Here is an 18,716-nt window from a genome sequence, read left to right as displayed (position 1 = left end):
AACTTACGAAATATTGTTTCTGTTCAAGATGGCTTCTGGACATGCAGAGAAACACTGAAGAGACACAGCCCTGGCCTACAACAGATTATTAGTATTGGGTGGAATGAAGTTCCCATTATGAATAGTGGCTGTGACAATGTGATGTCACATTTCTGACCAGAAAGGGGTGTTTCCCCATGCAACATGTGAAGCAACTGCCAAATGTAATATTTGACTGCCTTCGATGTTTTTGTATACATCTAACCTGTTGGACAGGTACCGGTTTGGGGAATATCCCAAAGTTAAGTTGGGCTATGAATAACAATGATCCAAGACTGGCACCAGATGTTTTTTAATGAGTTTTGCCATGTGGTGACAAACATTATCAGTTTAAAAAAGGTTTTGCTTTAACAAGGGGACCTCTGATCTTGAATTGCTGTAAACATGAAGTTGTACCTGGATTTTATCATGTCAGCTTTCATAATGTCATATCTGAGGGCTGACAGTTGATTTGCAGTATGTGAAGCTTGTAAGTGACTTCTTTCAGCATGGAAGGGCTATCCTGGTCCTGGTGGAGTGGTGTGTCTGCAGATTGTCTTAAGTCTTCAAAGCCCCAGCACCTGAAGAGTTGGGAGAAGATGTTACATTTGGTCCCATCAAGACGGTAATGAACTGATTGGGGTCATTAAGTGATGAGTTGGAATGAAAACTTTGCAGCTAAATTTTATCTAGGAAAACTGAGTTAGACAAAACTGCAATAAACAAACTAAAGACCAATCAGTCTTCTACAGCATACAGTTAGGAGGGGAAAATTTTGACTAGAACTCCTCAAACAAGCCTCAAGAACTGTTGATGGCAACGATGTGTATATGATGGGATATTTTTACATTGAGAAAGCTTTTGATGATAATCCTCATAAAATAATCATTCTCAAATTAAGTTCCAGAGGAACCCAATATATGCGCCTTGATGGAGTACTGGTTAAAGGCCATACTCTCCAACTGGGCAGATTAAAGCAATCATGTCCTAGGACGTGAACTAAAAACGTAAGTCCTTTATAAGCATGCTGTGCTTCCCAATGTACATCAAAGCTTATACTATCTTAATTAGGAAATTTGCAATTCAGAGAAACTGATGTGGAAAATAGAACCAGTGGCAAGGGTTTTAAAAAAAGAATTAGACAACCATGGAGGGCAGACACATGGCAATGGAATTGAACATTTCTAAGCGCAAAGTGATCTACACAGAAAGTAGTACCACTATAAATATCACATGGGTGAATCTGAGCTGCAGGAAATTGTGCATGAAATGGATATGGGTGTTGATCCAGGTTTGTCTATGTCTTTATGACAATGTGGAGGAACAACATTTTCACGCTTGGTAGTGAAACAAGGACAGGGGTCACAGTTGCAAACCATTTAAAGGAGTGAAAATAGGAAGCACTTTCTTACAGAGTTATGGATATCTGGCACAGGCCTCCCAGTCAAGGAGTTGAAGCCCAACCTTGGTGTTCCTTTAAGAGGTGGACAAGCAGTCTTCAATTAACTTAGCAATTAAAGTACCAAATGAGCAAGATGAGTGGGCTCCTCTTTTTTTGCAGTCTTTATGTTCAAACAAAACAACATTCAACATTCTGTCTGCTACTGACCACTGGATTCAGATATATGTCTTATGCTATGAAAAATACAGTGCATAAAAAAAGAGCATTTTTTTCTCAGACTGGGGAAAATCTTCAGAGAAGCTGAAACTGCAATGGAAACAACAGCTAACAATGGTTTTCCTATTCAGTTTGTCAAACAAGAGTGCAACCTAGAGGGAATTCCTGTATTGATCTAGTTTTTTCAAGCAGTCATGATAAAGAAATGTTAGAATACTGTTGGGGAATCGATCACATGGGTTTGCTTTGAAGTAGATTTTGAAACTGTACAGGTAGAGTCCCAGACAACGGCTCTTAGTTTCAGGAAAGCACACAAGGAATAAGGCGAGTATAAAGAGCAGTACAGTGGAATGAGATGAGGAATTGGTTAACAATGCATGGCCATGTTTTAAGCGTTTGAATTGCTTACTCTTGAGATTTAATCTATTCTGTCCTTCTAGAAATCGGTGGCCGCAATTGCTGAGATAGTTGTACTTTTTGGGGAAATGGCTAAAACATTAAATATTTCTCAAGTGTTTCTTCCTTTGGAAGTCGACAAACTGTTCTGGTTTGAGGAAGGACAAAGTTCTGTATTTAATATTATTAGCATAGAAGAGACTGGTTATACTGGTTTTAGAAGCACCTGAGACAAATACATCTTTAAGCCCTAATAGTATTCAGTCAATTGTATTAAAGAGAAGAATGGGTATTATTTATAACAATGCTCTTTAAGAGCCATTCAAGATAGGGTTAACATCCATGGACTAGAAAGATGATAGCGTAACACCCAATCAGTAAGAGGTTAGCCAAACTGAAGAATTGTACACTAATAAAAATTAATTCGGTTATTGTTTCAGTTAACTAACTTCTTTGAACAAGCAACAATAGGTATGGATACTGTGTGGTATATTTAGATTTTAAGAAGTTTAATAAAGTACTACAGAAGAGGATTTCTTGAATTGAAAGTTTGTAGCCTTGAGTGGAATGAGAAACGGTTTAAGGTTATGAAAATGACATTGCTCTTCTGGAATTTGTGCAGAGAAGAGTGACCAGGTTCATTCTTCCAGCTGCTAGACCGGTGGAAACTACAGGGGGAGTTTTAAAATGGGTGACTCTTCTTGCTCGGCCACATTGAAGCTGATATACTGCCCTCTTCCTGGACAAGGCTGTGAGACCCTCGGATCAGTTTGTGACTAACCAAACGGGTTGGAAGAGTGCAATGATCTTCTCTCATTTGTCGCCTTTACCTTCTAATGACAGATGCAAGCATGCTGAACATGCATTTCAATTTTATTAAGTTGAGAGTGACTTCCGGGCTGAGTTGCTTCAGTGTGGCCCACACTGAATTTTTTTTTATCTGTATCTGAATTTTTCATGTGAATGTTTGACTTTTCAACGAGGATTAATTTTTTAAAAATACATCCCAGTAGTCTCTTTTGTGATTAGTGTTTACAGCTTGTTTGTAAATGTCCTTATTACTCATTTTAATTGCAGGGCCAATAATCCAATTAAAAGCATATGATGTGTGTAAAATGCTTTATCCTTAACTTGTGTACAGTATTGAGAGCAAACATGAAGTCACCATCCTGGGAGGACTCAATGAATTTGTAGTGAAGTTTTATGGACCACAAGGAAGTAAGTTTCTATGTTAACATCTTACCTTATTTTTACAAAGGGATTATTGCTGCTTTCTGTCTTCATATGACCAGTTGCACTGGGACAGTGTTGATTAATGTGAGAAGGCTTAGAAAGTTAAGTCTGGTTAACAATTTCAGTCCTCTAATGAGATTGCATTAGTTTGAAACACTTTCAATCTTCAGTCACTAGCCTTTGGTGATTAGATATCGAAAGTATTCGGTTTCTGCCTAATTTACCTGTAATGACAAATGCATATAACTTTTTAAAAGTATTTTAATAATTAACTTTATTTTATATAACGCCTTTAAAGGTGGCTTCTCAAAGCGCTTTACAGGAACTCAGTATGTATTTTTAATGTATGTTACTGTGTCCTGTTAACGGTTACCTTTCATGTAACTAGATATTTTTGTTTTATTGCTTTTTTGCCAGCTGTTTATTCTCCCAGAAATATAACAAATATTATGATTTAAAAGGTAATCTTGTACAAATATAGACACTCTTGTAAGTGCAGGGGATTTTGTGGTGAAAAGAAACAGCCCCCATGTTTTCTATTTAAAGCTGAGTCTGGTAGAGAGTTAATGGGAGTAAGAAACACTGCTCCCACTCCTGTTTCCTGTCCGCGGCTCGGGACAAACTGGAGTTTTTCAGCTTGCTCTACTGGTCATCCAAGCTAAGAATTTCAAAGTTCATACCGTGTCTGCCATGTGGTGAAACTTAAAAGCTCTGATACGTCAGTTATTTCAGTTGTGAGAAACTAATGAGAATAAAGCACAGCCCTCTCAGTACCAGCCCAAGTGGTATTTTACAAACCAATATACCTCATTATGAGGCCTGATAACTTCTCTTCGAGCCACTGCATTTGCTTCCCACAAGGGTTGAAACTTTTATTCCCTCCCTCATTAAAAGTTAGTTTAATAAATATTCTGCAATTTTTAGGATTTTGCGGAGACTATTTTCTTGTCTCTGCGTCTTCACCTAGTAACACGGTGTGTTCGATCTGGTGCTTCCTCGCGGCCCCCTTGCTAACCAGTATAACAATCCAGAGACCCACTTGGCAGCAGAGTACACCTGTGTGAGGACTTTCATAGCTAAATGCTCAGTGGGGCTTAGTTTCTCTTAGTTATTTGGTAATGATTGATTCTGTTGTTTTATCAGTCTGACTGGAAATGGTGCAGTGTGGATATGTGTGCAGTACTATTCGAGATATTCTGTCTTTTGTCTCTTTTTTTTTTTAGCACCGTATGAAGGGGGTGTGTGGAAGGTGCGAGTAGATCTACCCGACAAATACCCTTTCAAATCTCCGTCAATAGGTATGTCCTTGGCTTTATAGCACAAGGTTCTCTCCTCTCTTGAGTCAAGTGCTTTGAAGTGAACCAACGATAGCTTTCTTCACAATAATGTCTGTCATGCGTAAGCTTTTTTGTTTTGAACTGCCTGTAACTTTATATACTATCCATCTGGAAATGGCCGTGTCAGCTAGGCTTACGTCTGACTCTCACACCAGTACGGAAGGGATAAGCAATTTGCGAGCTTTCCTCTTGATCGTGCTCAGTCAAGCAATCCACAGTTTTGTTGTGAATGGCAAAACTTGATGTCCGTAGCACAGTTAGCATGAGATGCGGTAGTAATGGGGCTTTCCTTAGTTACACTTTTCAAAGGTCAAAGTTAGCAGAGGAAGTGCTGGTTAACTGAAGCCAAACCAAATCCTGTGGCACCACTTGAGGAGTCCTGTTTGCAGGTTAGCTAATGACTTAACCTGCTGATGTGCCGAATACTGTGGATTTTGTGAGCTCTACCCTCGTTCCCAATGACTAGCTCTTCTGTTTGAGCCCCTCGGCAGTCCTTCGTCTTAGTACATGTGAGCATACTCCATTTTCCACCCACCCACTTTGGAATGTCCAGTTATCAGCTCAGCTTACTGCTGCTGTCCTTGTGCCATACGGAGAGAACGGAGGGCCTGTTCTTACTCTCCCGAGACACGGCCACCTGTCGGAGCCAGGCGGTTTACAGGCAGCCAGCTGTGCAGTCTCGCAGGACAGAGGGCGCTGATGAGAGCGCCTCCATGTCTCTCGCCGAAGTCACTGCAGACTCGCAGGGAGCTCCCCGTTGCAGGAAAAACTAAAGAAGTCCTGGCACCCCTGCTCATCTTATCCTACTGGTGCTTGGCAAATTCTGCACCACCCCTTGAGTCCTTGGGGAATCATGGTGGGTCACAACCCTGGGTCACATCAGTCAAATCATCCGACTGATGTGACCCAGACTTGAACCTACTACATCTGGGGTAATAGTGTCAACCTCTGCTCCGTATGAGTGCCGTCATTGGTTGACCTTGGAAGCCCCAGTTAAGCTTTCTTCTGGTCATGTCTTTCAGTATAGCTGACAGACAGTTGGACTGTATAGCCAACCATTACATTTTATATCCATTTACAGTAAATGACTTTCCTTCTAGAGACTCCCTCTTGCTCCTGCAAAAGATTGAAGAGGTTGAGGTCTTCAGCATTTTGAAGAGAATTGTCAATAGGTATTTCAGATTTGGTGATCAGGATAAAGAGATCTCACATGATGTATATATAAAAACACTTGATTGCACCAGTGCATGGATTGGATTGTGGAAGCAGTGATGCTGGGATGTTGCTGTCTAGGCTTGAGGTGGTGATAAATCACTTTGTTTATAGAAAAATGATAAGCTCTAATAGCCTGTTCTCATCATTAGCTTTTCTTGTATCCTTGTTTTAATACACTTTTTTCATCCTATAGATATATTTAAAAATGATTTTTTTTTTCAGATCCTGTAAAGATGTATTATTTATATTTTAGTTTTTCTTCCAGAAACAGTAGCTGGAAAGTTTATGAAGGGTGTTTTTTGTGTATGATGAGCATTTCACTATAGTAAAGCAGAAGATAAAAATAATTTAAGACAGTTTCCTGTCTTATGTTCCTTATAGATTTTTACATCACTGTGTATACAATTTTACATGATTTAAAAGTACTTTAGTATTTTGCTACCATGTTTGGTTCAGAGGTATGATATCTTGAGGCCAGCTCTGATTGTGTCAAAATGAATAGTACATTGAAAATGATGTGACGTTTTGGGCAGATAACAGGTTAGTCAGATATTAGTATGTAATTCTTCACTCAAAAAAGTGAGCAATGTTGTGCTCTCTTTATTTCAAGAGTTTTAAAATGAATAAAGCCACCTTTCTAAGAAATGTAAGAGTTTATTTAATCAGTTTAAGTACTGATGTCATCTCTTCTCTTGTGCAGGATTCATGAATAAAATATTTCATCCCAACATTGACGAAGCGTAAGTTGAACATACATTTTCATATCCCACAGCCAAGTGTTATAACAATAGATGACAAGCAGCCTGAAGGGCAGTATCTTCAGAATGTTACCAACACCCTGTGCTCAAATATGTAATGTGTTGCAGCATTGTTTTGTAAGTGATGATCTTGTTTAAGTTTTGATGATCTTTATTGAAGTTGTGTAAACCATAATATTTATAAGAGCTTGTCCCTCTTAAAGGGGAACTGCAGGCCCAATTATATTCAGACGGGTTATTAAATCTAGGTAACAAAATTAATTGATGGTATCCCAAAATGTTACCAAATTCAAATTGGGTGCAAAATCGTGGACTTTGTGAAAGTACTGTATGGTGCAGTGTTATCGCAGGCAGACGAGAAACCACTGGTCTCGCCACTGGCAAGAGTGAGAGTTCGTGCAAATTGCGAAATGAGAAACATGGTCTCCTAACAATGTTGATTATTGTGAGTATTTTAGTTGGGGCTTTTTTTGCAATACTTAAATGTATCTAAAAAACATCACCTCGTATGTGTTGGTTTAATGAAAATGCTATAAATATAGCAGCAAGATTTGCTAGTGAGAATTGACGCTTTTTTGTCATTGCAAGTTTAGTTCTGGGTCACAGTCGGTGACAGGAATTTGGTGCTACACACACATGGAAACTTCAACTCTTGTGATGTAAACTGGGGGTTGAACACATTAACGTGTACTTGGTAGTTTCATTGTGGTTTGAAATGCACTCATCATTCCCAATTCATTATAACCCCAAAAGCGGTTCCCTTTTAACAGTTGCAAATCTCAGTACTGTATCTGGGGATAAATTGGGTTTGCAGAATGTGAATTTTATATAAACGTATCTAAGCCCAAGAAGTGGCATGATGAAAATTTGCTTTGCAAATAACTACTAGAGACCAATTGTAAACTAACACTTAAGTGAAACAGAGCTGGGTTATAAACTTGGGCGCCTTGCATGTGTTATATTTGGACAGGAAACATATCTGACAGAGATTGGATTAGTAGGGGTAAAAGCAAATATAGCGACATCAGTCAAAATCCATTTCCTGATAAAGTGACTACCCAACCAACTGAGAATAGGTGAAAGCTACCTTAAATCTGGAGGGCTAAATCCGAGTTTGTTTCAAAAAGAGAAGTCCTCTAAAGTGAATTTCTTTTGCAAATGGAGATGAACCTTTTGTGTTTCAGTGTTTTTTAGCTTGAAATTGGTTTATGAAGCATCCCATTTCCCTATGGGTTGTGTGCTTTGTGACGTGTATGTACGAATGAGGGCTGAACGGCAGTTGTTGAGTCAGTGAGGAATGTGCCACACAATGTTGTTTTTGAAAGCTGCCCTTTCTCTTTCAGGTCAGGAACTGTGTGTCTAGATGTAATTAACCAAACATGGACAGCCCTCTATGGTGAGTTTATTGGATTCAGAGTCTCGTGGTTCAGGGCTTGTTCCTGGAGGAGTGATAAACACGAGTGATGCACAGTGTCCAGAGTGTGGAAGGAAGTGGCCTGCCTGAACAGCGCTGTAGCTTTCGGGGGGAATATTCTGGTGTCTAATCCTCTTACTGTACGTTAACGCTAACAAGGTAATTCCTAGAGCGATCAAGGTCAGAAAACTGTGCTGCTCTGGGAGAAAGCTGAAAGGGGCCTGTTTTTTGTAATGCAAGGCATTCTCATTCACAAGTAATTGCTTCAAAGCGGTTTTGTCATGGTCAGTACCTTGGAGACTGGCCATGCTGGAGTATCGCCAGGTCAAAACCACATTTTCAGATGAGTAGAATGCTGAAAGAAGTGAAGTTATGGATTTAGGGAAGGGGGGGGGAAATGCTTGTTTTTCTTCTCTTTTATAAGGAAAATTTAAAGGTTTCCCTATAGGAGAAATTGGAACAGCAAGTTGAAATGATGAGAAAAACATGTGGCCATACAAAAGCAATAGTAGCATGAGGTAATTCTGAATTTATGGGGGAGTGATTTACCACTGCTGACTTCTGCTGTTTGTGATACAAGCTAAATGTCAGTGCCCTTTTATTTAGTGCACAGAATGTTAATTCTGTGCACATTATAGACCAAATTAGTATTCTCTGTCATGCTTTCTATTTTTTTAATTCTTGAAATGAAATGAGGCCTTGGATTTAAATTTGCAAAACAGTGCCACCTAGGAGGGTTTTGAAGTAGTGCAGATGCAGCTCATCACAGTACAGAAACAGAACTGCAATGTTTGCACCTGTATTGAGCATTTTATTATTTGTCAGCTACTTAAATAAGTGTTCTGACAGCTTCTTCTAACTAAAAATCTACATTAGTGTTGAAGTCTTTACTCAATACCTTGTATTCACAACGTCATTGTGTTTTTCATCCTTTTCCATTGTAGACCTTACCAATATATTTGAATCGTTCCTGCCTCAGCTGCTCGCCTACCCTAATCCTATAGATCCTTTGAATGGAGATGCGGCAGCCATGTATCTCCACCGACCAGAAGAATACAAGCAGAAAATTAAAGGTAGGTTCTTTGCCGGCTTGGGAGAGTTCTCGAAATGAATTCCCATCAGCAGTCATTCCCTCAAGGTGGGGGCTGCCGTTGTCACACAACCTGAGAGGTGCAGCGGTGCAAGTGACAAGGTACAGGTTTCTAAACAGCCCTGGCGTTTGCTCAGACGGGACTCCCCTGAGAGGGTAGCATGATGTAAATACCATGATGTGACACCCCCCTTTGCATGAAGCGTATAGGAAGCTAATCACTGCATGATTCATTTTATGCTTTGATCTGTGAGCATTGGATCAAAATGATTCAATCTTCCAGAAATATATGAAATGCACTAATTATAGCTGTCATTTGGACGGAGTACTGTATAGTGTTCTGAAATATCATACTCAGCATGATTGTGATTGTTTCATTATTTCAAATTGTAGACCTTGTGACAGAACTCGGATCAGAAATGCTGACTAAACCAAAACAGCTGTGGACTGGGGGAGTTTTTATGTAATGCGCATTGGGATCTTTTTGGATCAAAATCTGTGCACAAATGCAATGAGTTGCTGATGTTCTTCTTTCTATCGACACCTTCTCCTTTCTGGTGAAGATTCCCTGTTCCATCATAGAAAGGATTCCTCTATGATGCGTTAGATTTTGGACATAAATACATAGACACCTCTCATAATTAGTATTAGGATTCTGATTTCCTGTTTTAGTTTAGCTTGACTAATTGAAATGTACGTTTAAAAATGTCACACACTTTTTAAGTGTGATCTGTCACTTGAAATCAGTTTTTTTTCCCGTCTGTGTAAGTGCTGGTAGAAGTCCCTAAGGCACATCTTAATGTCTAAATTAGAATTTCTTCACCTGAAGACAGGCCCTTACTGAAATTGGAACAGGTTAATTTGATGAAACCTCTTCATTTTTTCCAACTTTATATCTGGCAGCTTAACGAGGGGGGTTTTTATGGGCTTGAAAAGGAAGGAGTAAGAAAAACACAGCAGCCAAAGCAATTTTGTCTGGTGTTTTAGCAACTGGAACAAGCTCTTGGTTTTAAATAAACAATGCCATCTTATTGCACAAGAACAATCCAGTAATCTGCTGCTGTTGTTTCTTATATAATGTTTGAATTGACAGGTGTCTTTTCATTATATGCCATTACACCAAATGTGTTACTGCCCGTTTACGAATTTTTCACAGCCAGCACTAGGAGAGTAAGGATCTGCAGATGTGCCCCTCTGACACGCCCACCTGTTAAAGCCATTCAAGCCATTCGTCTTCTGAGTGTCATGCTGGAGAGTTAGCTCAGACTGGAGGAGTGGCACATCTCTTGATGTTGCACCGAAAGCCACGATGGGCCTGGGTGATTAATATGCACCATGCCCCAGCAGTGTTCAGACAATTATATGCTGCTGCTTAGAGGAGGCCGCTAATGGAGGCTAATGATAGAGCCACCTTTACTCTAAACTCAAAGATAAACATTCATGCAGGCTTTAAAAATGTCAGTAGTCTCAGTCTCTCATGGCTTTGGTCACTACGTTCCACATACAAAGTGCTGAACATGAACAGGTCCACTCATTGTGTGGCAGAGTAAGAAGACCTGAATCAGCAGATCTCAAATTAGAAAATATAAGAAAGGGTTACAAGAAAAAAAGAGATAATTTGGTAGTGGCTAATTATGAGGATATCATCCAGTTATAGATTCCATGAGTGTAGACCTAAAGCTAATTAATCCTTAGGATAACCTAGAGTTGCCTCATATGTAAGCTGATACACAAGGGTCACAGAGTTCTGGTCATTCAAAAGCCCGTTTAGTACCATAGGTGATGTCCCAGTAAGTAAGGCTTTACAGTAGGCTAATTTTGGTGAGATTAAGGCACATCAGGTGGCAAATTTGCTAACTGAACAACATTTCATAGCTTAAGTATTCCTTTATGATGGGCATAACAGGCATTTCAAATGGCATAAAAAAATTTCTTTTATCACCAAGGCACCAATTGGCTCCATACCAACACTGAAGCCTGAAGCTTTGCAAGATTTATGTCTGATGTCTGTGAACATGTCCTCAGTCTTGTCAGAGATTCTCTTAAATTTCTGGCAGGTACCTGTAAAGTATACAAACTTTAGTAGCAGCATCTACTGATGAAATTGAAAAAGTCAGGAAGTCACACCAAAATGGGAATATTTATTGAAGTACAGTAGAGTACATGAGCAGTCAGGATGTTTGCACTGTTTTGACAAGTTCCTTTAAATGTCTTTCAAAATAAATGGGTCCAAGGTGTAGCGGAGCCATCATCTGAAAGTAATAATGGTAGAAATAGGAATCTGAATAGCACACAGGAAAGATTAAGATAATTCCAAAAGTAGAAATAGTTTGACTCATCTGCAGCCATGCAATACTCAAGGGACATGACAAAAGAGCTTTCAAACACTGGACTCTCCATCTAACCTTTAATGAGACAGTCCAGATACAGCAGACATTTTGTGGTCCTGCCAACCAAAACTGAAGGACTGGTTTTATTTTTGGCTTCAGAAAGCTCAAAGAATCCAGCAGAGTTTAAAACACTCACACAAAGAACTTCACGAAGTTTGCAGGCAAAGTTTTATAGTGGGCTGAATTTTGAAACATGACTGAAAATAGGCTCAAGTCATTGTTCTACAGTATAGAAGCTACAATGGGTAACTTAAGTAAAACTGGACAGGTGTTATTTAAATAGGGGGTTGGGTGGTGAATATTCCACAATTAATTTGAGTGAATTTTAAACACATTTTTTGTGCGCCTATATTTTTCTTTATATGCCTTTAAACTTTAGTGTACATGTGGGGATAAAGAGGTTAACAACCAAAAGTTTAGAATTATGGTGGATTGCAGTCAGAAAGATGTTTCAGTAGACTTATTCAGGACAGGGATGACTTAGATCAAGTTCCAAACAGAAGAGTTTAAATATGTCCAGTTAGACACATTTCCAAGAACAAAATCAATCATTATCTGCTGTGATGTGCCAATATGGAATATCTTGCACAATTCCGTATAAATAAAATTTACAAATGGTCTTCAGCAATTTCGATAATGCACCTATCTGATGTAGACTTTACCCTGGGATCCCATCAATAGAGTGTACTTTGCACAGATTTTACAATAAGATTGATAGATAATACTTTATTAATCCCATAGGATTAAAACAAAAGACAACAAAATAAATAAAAATAAATACATAGGTGTGTGCAAAATGTGATGATCATAGTCACTGTAAAAACAATAAAATATGTGCAAAATGTGCATAGCTTTATACAGACCAATTGTCCAAAAAGTACAATGGAGCAAACATGCTGTCCATAGACGAGCAAATGAAGGGCTAACAGTCCTAGTCTAGGGCAGCGTTATACACCCTGACAGCCGCCAGGAGGAGAGACCTGTGGAAACGTTCCCTTGAACACCTTAGCTGGAGCAGTCTGTTGCTAAAAGTGCTCCGCTGCCCAGTAATAGTCTCATGAAGCGGATGAGAGGTGTTGTTCATGATGGCTGTGAGCTTGGCCAGCATTCTCCTCTCAGCCACCGCCTCCATGGGGTCAAGGCTCATCCCCAACACAGAGCCAGCCTTCTTGATGAGTTTATTGGGCCTATTTGCATCTTTTGTCATGATGCTGCTGTCCCAGCACACAACAGCGTAGAAGATGGCCGCCGCCACCACTGATTCATAAAAAATGTGTAGCAGTGTTCCACACACACCAAATGACCTAAGAAAATAGAGTTGGCTCTGACCTTTCTTGTACAGGGCGTCAGTGTTACCAGACCACTCCAGCTTATCATCCAGGTGTACCCCTAAGTACTTGTAGGAATGTACATCCTCTATGTCCTCACCCTGGATGGAAACAGGGTCCAGCGGAGACTTATTCCTTCGAAAGTCGAAGATCATTTCTTTGGTCTTGCTGGTGTTAAGCTGGAGATGGTTAAGATGGCACCACTCCACAAAGTTGGTAATCAAGCTCCTATATTCCTCCTCCCTCCCCTCTCTAATACACCCCACAATTGCAGAGTCATCCAAAAACTTTGGATGAATAAGACAGCAGATAGCTGATTGAAGGGTTTTGAACTTCAAAAATTGGGTTCACAAAAAATGTGTGCTCAAAGTTTCTAAAATAGTCTTATCAGAATAGAAAAAAGCAATATAGGTTCTTTCTTTTCTGGCATAAATGACCTTCATCTACAGGCTCTGATGTTCAAAATTAAATGTATTTAAAAAACTGAATCCACTGAAAAGGGAGTTAACCATTCAGGTTTGAGTGTATCCCTTCACTTGCGATGTGTATGTATAAATGCTTGATGGGTACTTGTCATCTTTTTTTGTGTTCAGACGGCCTTGGGTTGGTGTTGAAAAGAGGCTGCTGAAACTTTGCTTCTGCATCGAGCAGAGTCATGTCTTTTTAATGATTATTCTTCTGTAGACCGGCCCAGCATGCAGTCGGTCTCTTTGCATAGATTAGAAGTGTGCTATTAATCATCTTCTTTTCCCTCCCCAGAATACATCCAGAAATATGCAACAGAGGAGGCTCTGAAGGAGCAGGAGGAGGCGGCCGGGGACAGTTCGTCGGAGAGTTCGATGTCGGATTTTTCGGAAGATGAGGCACAGGATATGGAGTTGTAGTAAAAAGAGGCGCCCTTAACAGAACAGAGACTATATGATTTCTTAACCATGAGAAGCAGACTATAATATTCATATTTAAACAAGGCAATTTTTTTTATTACTAAACAAGGATTTTTATGGATATAGCGTTGGTGTATATCTCACTCTCTAGATGTTCATTTCCCAGTCATTTCTCAACCCAAGGCGCATAGCATTCCCACATTCCACTTTGGTAGCTGCTTAGCCCGAATGCATGTGATCACTGTATCCTGTTGGTCAGCCTAACTCACGTGTGACTCAACTCTAGAACAAAACGGATGCCTCGATAGGCAAGGCCAAGGGGAACGCATCCCTTCTCTTTGTGACCAATGCACCGAGGAAAAAATAAAAATAGGATGTTGTTGCTGGTAATCACATCATGGCTATGACATGACGTTCTCTTCCAGTTAAGCCCTTTCTTACGTAATTTTTTTTTAGATCTTGAACTGTATAAAACAGATTGGATATGTAAACAGTTCGGCAGGATTACTGCTTGTTAATACCTGGCAAATATTACTGCAGTTAGTGGCTGTTTTAATTTAATACAATAGCTTGGAGGTTGCTTGCTTTATTTAAAAGAAAAATGGAAATGTAGCTTCAGGAGCCCATTTTGTATAGCGCAGGTTTTTGCTTCCATTTAAGTATGAAAAGCTGTAATGTTTGTTTTTTAAATGCATTTTCCTGTCTGTGCAGGACTCAAATCCAGCTTTTTATTTTAGCATTATAACCCTGTTGTGGTAATAATGGAAGAGGCGACCAACCTTGGCAGAAGACAACGATACTACGTCCTGACACCTCACCTGCCAGCGAGTTAATCCACTGATAGTCCACGCCTTAGTGTAAATGGTTTTTGTAGACATTTCTCTTTTTGCGCATGGATGTATTAGGGACAAAAAAAAAATCCCTGAAAAAAAAGTGGTAGGTTTTGGTTTTCTACCCAGTGTTGCAATATAGGTTTCAACAAACATTTGGGCCCCTTTTTCCCCGTCTGTGTTGCTGGCAGAGCAGGGTGGAAGGCGGGGGCCTGCTGTCCACGTCACTGAGGGGGTGATGGTTGCGAGGGGCTGAACGCAGCAGTGAGGTCACGCCTGACTTGGTGGTTGCAGAGCCTTCTCCTTCCCATTCGTCAGTCAATGTTTTTCTTTCAAGAGCATTACTAAAGCCACGTAGAGAGATTCAGAGGGAGACAAACACAGTCTGTTGGTATCCATAAAGCACAAAGATCTTCTATATTTTCTTAGTCTAGAAGAACTAAATTCAGTTTAAATTTGCATGTTTTTTCCCCTTTAGTTTCCAGAACCACCTGTGCTTTTGTTTTGTTTTTTTATCTCAACAACCTTTTGTACATTGTGGCATGATACAGAACTGAAGTTGTATAGGGCTTTGTTGAGCTAGTATGCTTTAAAAAGAAAAATATATTAACATTTGTGGCTTCTGTTTGAAGGCTAGAGTTAAGTATGTATTATGTAGTGGTAAACTTGATTACTCTTCATTAGAACATGGTAATTGTGGGGGGAATTCTGCAGGTCCTTTTTAAACTTGCTTTACCTATCAACTTGCCTATTGCTTGTGCTGAACTAGAGGTGTCTGACTTACATAGGGATAGTTTGCTGGGTGGTGATTTAAATTTGAAAAAGATTTGTATGATTTTAACAATTATAGAAATAGCCTGTTTGAGCTAACATCTTGAAAAAAATATTACTCGCTTAATTTAGCCTATTCCATGGTTAAATAGATATTCCAAAGATTTAAGCTTCCTTCCCTGCCTGTTCCCATATGCAAATTATAGAGACTTGTACAGGTCAACTGTTAAGTTACTTCAGGCTGTTGTAAATTTGTTTTGGGACACATTAATATAACATTGTGTCATATTTATTTTGAAATCAGTTCTTAAAAGTAAGAGCCTTGGATTACATTTTCGTGCCTGTGCGGAAGCTGTGCACATATGCAGGAACTACAAGTTTAAACCTGTGAAATGTGATGAATTCCACACTGGGTGAAATGATACATCTTGTTTTTCAGTATTCAATAAGGTCTGGTTACTGTGGCAACTAATATACAAAGTGCATTTAAAATCTGGTCACAATTAGAATCCAGAGTAGGTCAACGTTTTGGAATATGCCAAATGGAATATGGGTTTTTAATTCCCAAACCAATGTGAAAAAGGCTGTCACATAATAGTCATTTGGTATCTCAGAATTTGAGCCTGCAAAACTCAATGATCAGTTGTTCGGTTTCCTCTTTGACTGCACACTTAGCTGATTCTGAGCTTGTCTGTTTAAAAAAAACAACAAGTCAACAACTGCAAAAAGATTTGCAATCTGATGCTAAACACGGAGGTTTGGAGTTCATCCATATTTAGATTTTTGAGTAGAAGCTTGAATTTCTTTTAAAGAAGACTTTCAATAGGTTTTTATTTTTTTAATTTCTACACATTGATGCAGTATTGTAAAAATAAAAAGCATTAAAGGAGAACTACCAGCTATGTTAGGTACTTGTGTTCATGATGAGTACACTGGGACCCACACCATTTCTAGGCTGTGGTGTTGGGCTCTTCTGCTGTGGGAGGACAAAACTGGACAACAAAGAATTCTCCCGGGAGACCTGGGCTATGGCTGTTGTAACATGGCAAAAACGTTATAGGGTGGATGGCCTGCGTAGGCCATTAACAGTTCAAAGCCAGCCTTTTCCTTTTTTTTTTAGGTAATCCTAAATGTTAAGAGGATATTTGTAATCTTTTCTTTTTTTTTCCCTTTCTCCTCCAGTCAAGAATTTAATTGATACAAAATCCAAAACTAAAGATTGTGCTTCCCTTGTAACGTAAATAAACAGAAATAAAATCTGATACTGCATCTGTTCCAGGATTTCATTTTCCCCCTATCCTCCGAGGCATGACTGCCTTTGCTTCTCGGCATGCCACGCAGTTTCAGCCCTAGGACTTCTCTCCCGCTCCTTTCTGGTAATGTATTAGACACTCGATGCCGCGAGTGATGAAGTTGGAGCCACAGGAGAGCGGCCTGGCCCACTTTTACCTGACTGATAACCCTGCAGGAAGGAGAAAAGAGACGGATCTCCTGCCAGAAGCACAACAGCACCTGCCCTGACCTCTCCCTCCACTCGGCTGGTGTGCTGGCCAGGCTGTCCGACCCCATGGGCCGGCCAGCCGTGGGGTCAGGCTGCACCACGATCCCTTTCTTTCAGGTCTTGCTTCTTCAGAGTTAACGCCTGCACTGTGTTAGGGGTGTGTGTGCGGCCATTATTTTAATCGCAGCTCTGTATTTGGTACCTAGTGTGTGATACTTGAAAAGTCAAAAGGGCGTTTCTTCCGTCCTGAGTCTGGCTGATTTCCCCCCCCCCCTTCTTTTTTTCGTTTTTTCCCTTCCTTTTACTTTGCATTGTGATTATGTAGTGGGCATGCCGGTCACGAGTGACAAATGCCTTCTATCTATAGGATTATAACCTTAAATAGTTGTGTATAAATGAAAAACTGTAATAACTTTTTTTTAATAAAAATCTTTAAATGTGGACCTTTTGGAGAGGTTTGTTTTGTTCGTGCCCTTGACTGTTTCATGGTGAGGTGGGTTGGGGTTGGTTTGCAGTGAGGAAAGGTCTAGGAGCTATGGTGGGGACGGCTGTTGCCATGGAAATAAGATCTCAATTTGAAGTTAGGAGCCAGACCAGGCCCACTGTCTGCTATTCGTTGCTCCGAAGGGGTTTCCACGGAGTCGGTGGGTGGTTTGGCAGCTCTAGCTTTTGAAATGCCCTGAAAGCTCATGAGTGCTGTTGGCAGGGTATGGCCTGGCGATACTGGCCACCAAGATGGCGGCCCAGTGCCACACCTGCAGCCCAGGCCGTTTTGGATGAAGAGACCTGCTGTCTTCACCGGCGTGTCTCAGCGGTGCTGAGGAGATCCGCGTGATTCCAAGAGAGGGCTCTTGCTGGTCCGACTCGGAACAATTGCCACGTCTTTTCTTGGCGTCGGCCACAGACAGCGGGCTGGCCACAGAGTGCACACCTGCTGGGTACTGGGGGAACTCGCTCCCATGGGTGTCTGCTGCCTGAAACGCCAGTATGCAGAAAGAGTTGTGCCAGTTTTCCAGGATGGAAGACCCCTTCTTTACCCAGTCTTCTTCACCTAGGGTAGGGGGGGTCCAGTCTGCAGGCTTTCAGTCCACGAGGGCTCTGCACAACCTAAATCAGCTCATTGTTGGCTAATTAGGCCAGTCTAACAGGTCTACATAATGCTGCTTTAAAGAGAACTTGAAAACCTAAAAAAATATGCTGTTTAATCTTTGTTTCTTTTTTTAATACTTTCAGGAGTTAATGTGGCTTAGCTGTTCCTAGTTCATGCTTAACCTTTTCTTGAGTGGTTTATAAACCTACAAAAAATATTTTAATCAGTTTTATTGACTGGATGCAGTTTCTGTATTTTTACTTTTTACTTTGCCAGCAGCTATATCACCCTGCAACTCTCAACTGGCTGCCCACTGAAGCTAAGCAGGGTTGAGCCTGGTCAGTACCTGGATGTGAGACCTCCTGGGAAACTCTGGTTGCTGCTGGAAGTGGTGTTAGTGGGACCAGCAGGGGGCGTCCACCCTGCGGTCTGTGTGGGTCCTAATGCCCCAGAATAGTGGCGGGGACACTATACCGTAGTGGGCGCCGTCTTTCAGATGAGATCTTAAACCGAGGTCCTAACTCGTGACTGGTCATTAAAGATCCCCAGGCATGTCTTGATAAGAGAAGGGAGTTATCCCAGTGTCCGGGCCAAACGTCCTCCCTTGGCCTTTACCATGGCCTCCAAATTGTCCCCATGTATGACTGGCTTGCACTTGCCCTGCGATGGACTGGCTGTACCCTTCCTTGCACTTGTTCCTTGCCTGGTAGGCTCGGCTTCCCGCGACACCGTATGATATAAAGCGGTTTGGCAAATGCCATGACATGACTTCAACCTGCTATTATATGAACATGAGCATCCTGCTACAAAACATAAATTGATTGTGGGTATATCCAGTGCTGC

General features: G+C 40.6%; 1 protein-coding gene across 2 annotated transcripts in view; it reads left to right on the top strand.

Annotated features, from left to right (window-relative positions):
• Positions 1-17,224, top strand: part of ube2h (ubiquitin-conjugating enzyme E2H (UBC8 homolog, yeast)) — a 40,681-nt gene extending 23,457 nt beyond the window's left edge. The window contains exons 2-7 of one of the 2 annotated variants that reach the window (XM_088644930.1): positions 3,174-3,250; positions 4,489-4,563; positions 6,518-6,557; positions 7,919-7,971; positions 8,934-9,062; positions 13,557-17,224. In XM_088644930.1, coding sequence (XP_088501056.1) covers positions 3,174-3,250; positions 4,489-4,563; positions 6,518-6,557; positions 7,919-7,971; positions 8,934-9,062; positions 13,557-13,681 — 499 coding nt within the window. In that variant the 3' untranslated portion in view covers positions 13,682-17,224. Of the gene's footprint in view, positions 1-3,173; positions 3,251-4,488; positions 4,564-6,517; positions 6,558-7,918; positions 7,972-8,933; positions 9,063-9,472; positions 12,347-13,556 lie in introns of those variants that run through there. The other variant, XM_088644931.1, reaches the window with a different exon arrangement.
• The last annotated feature ends 1,492 nt before the right edge of the window (positions 17,225-18,716 follow it).

Source organism: Lepisosteus platostomus, chromosome 9 (assembly GCF_059453375.1).
Source record: "Lepisosteus platostomus isolate fLepPlt1 chromosome 9, fLepPlt1.hap1, whole genome shotgun sequence".
NCBI lineage: Eukaryota > Metazoa > Chordata > Actinopteri > Semionotiformes > Lepisosteidae > Lepisosteus > Lepisosteus platostomus.
This window is presented reverse-complemented; position numbering and strand designations above follow the sequence as displayed.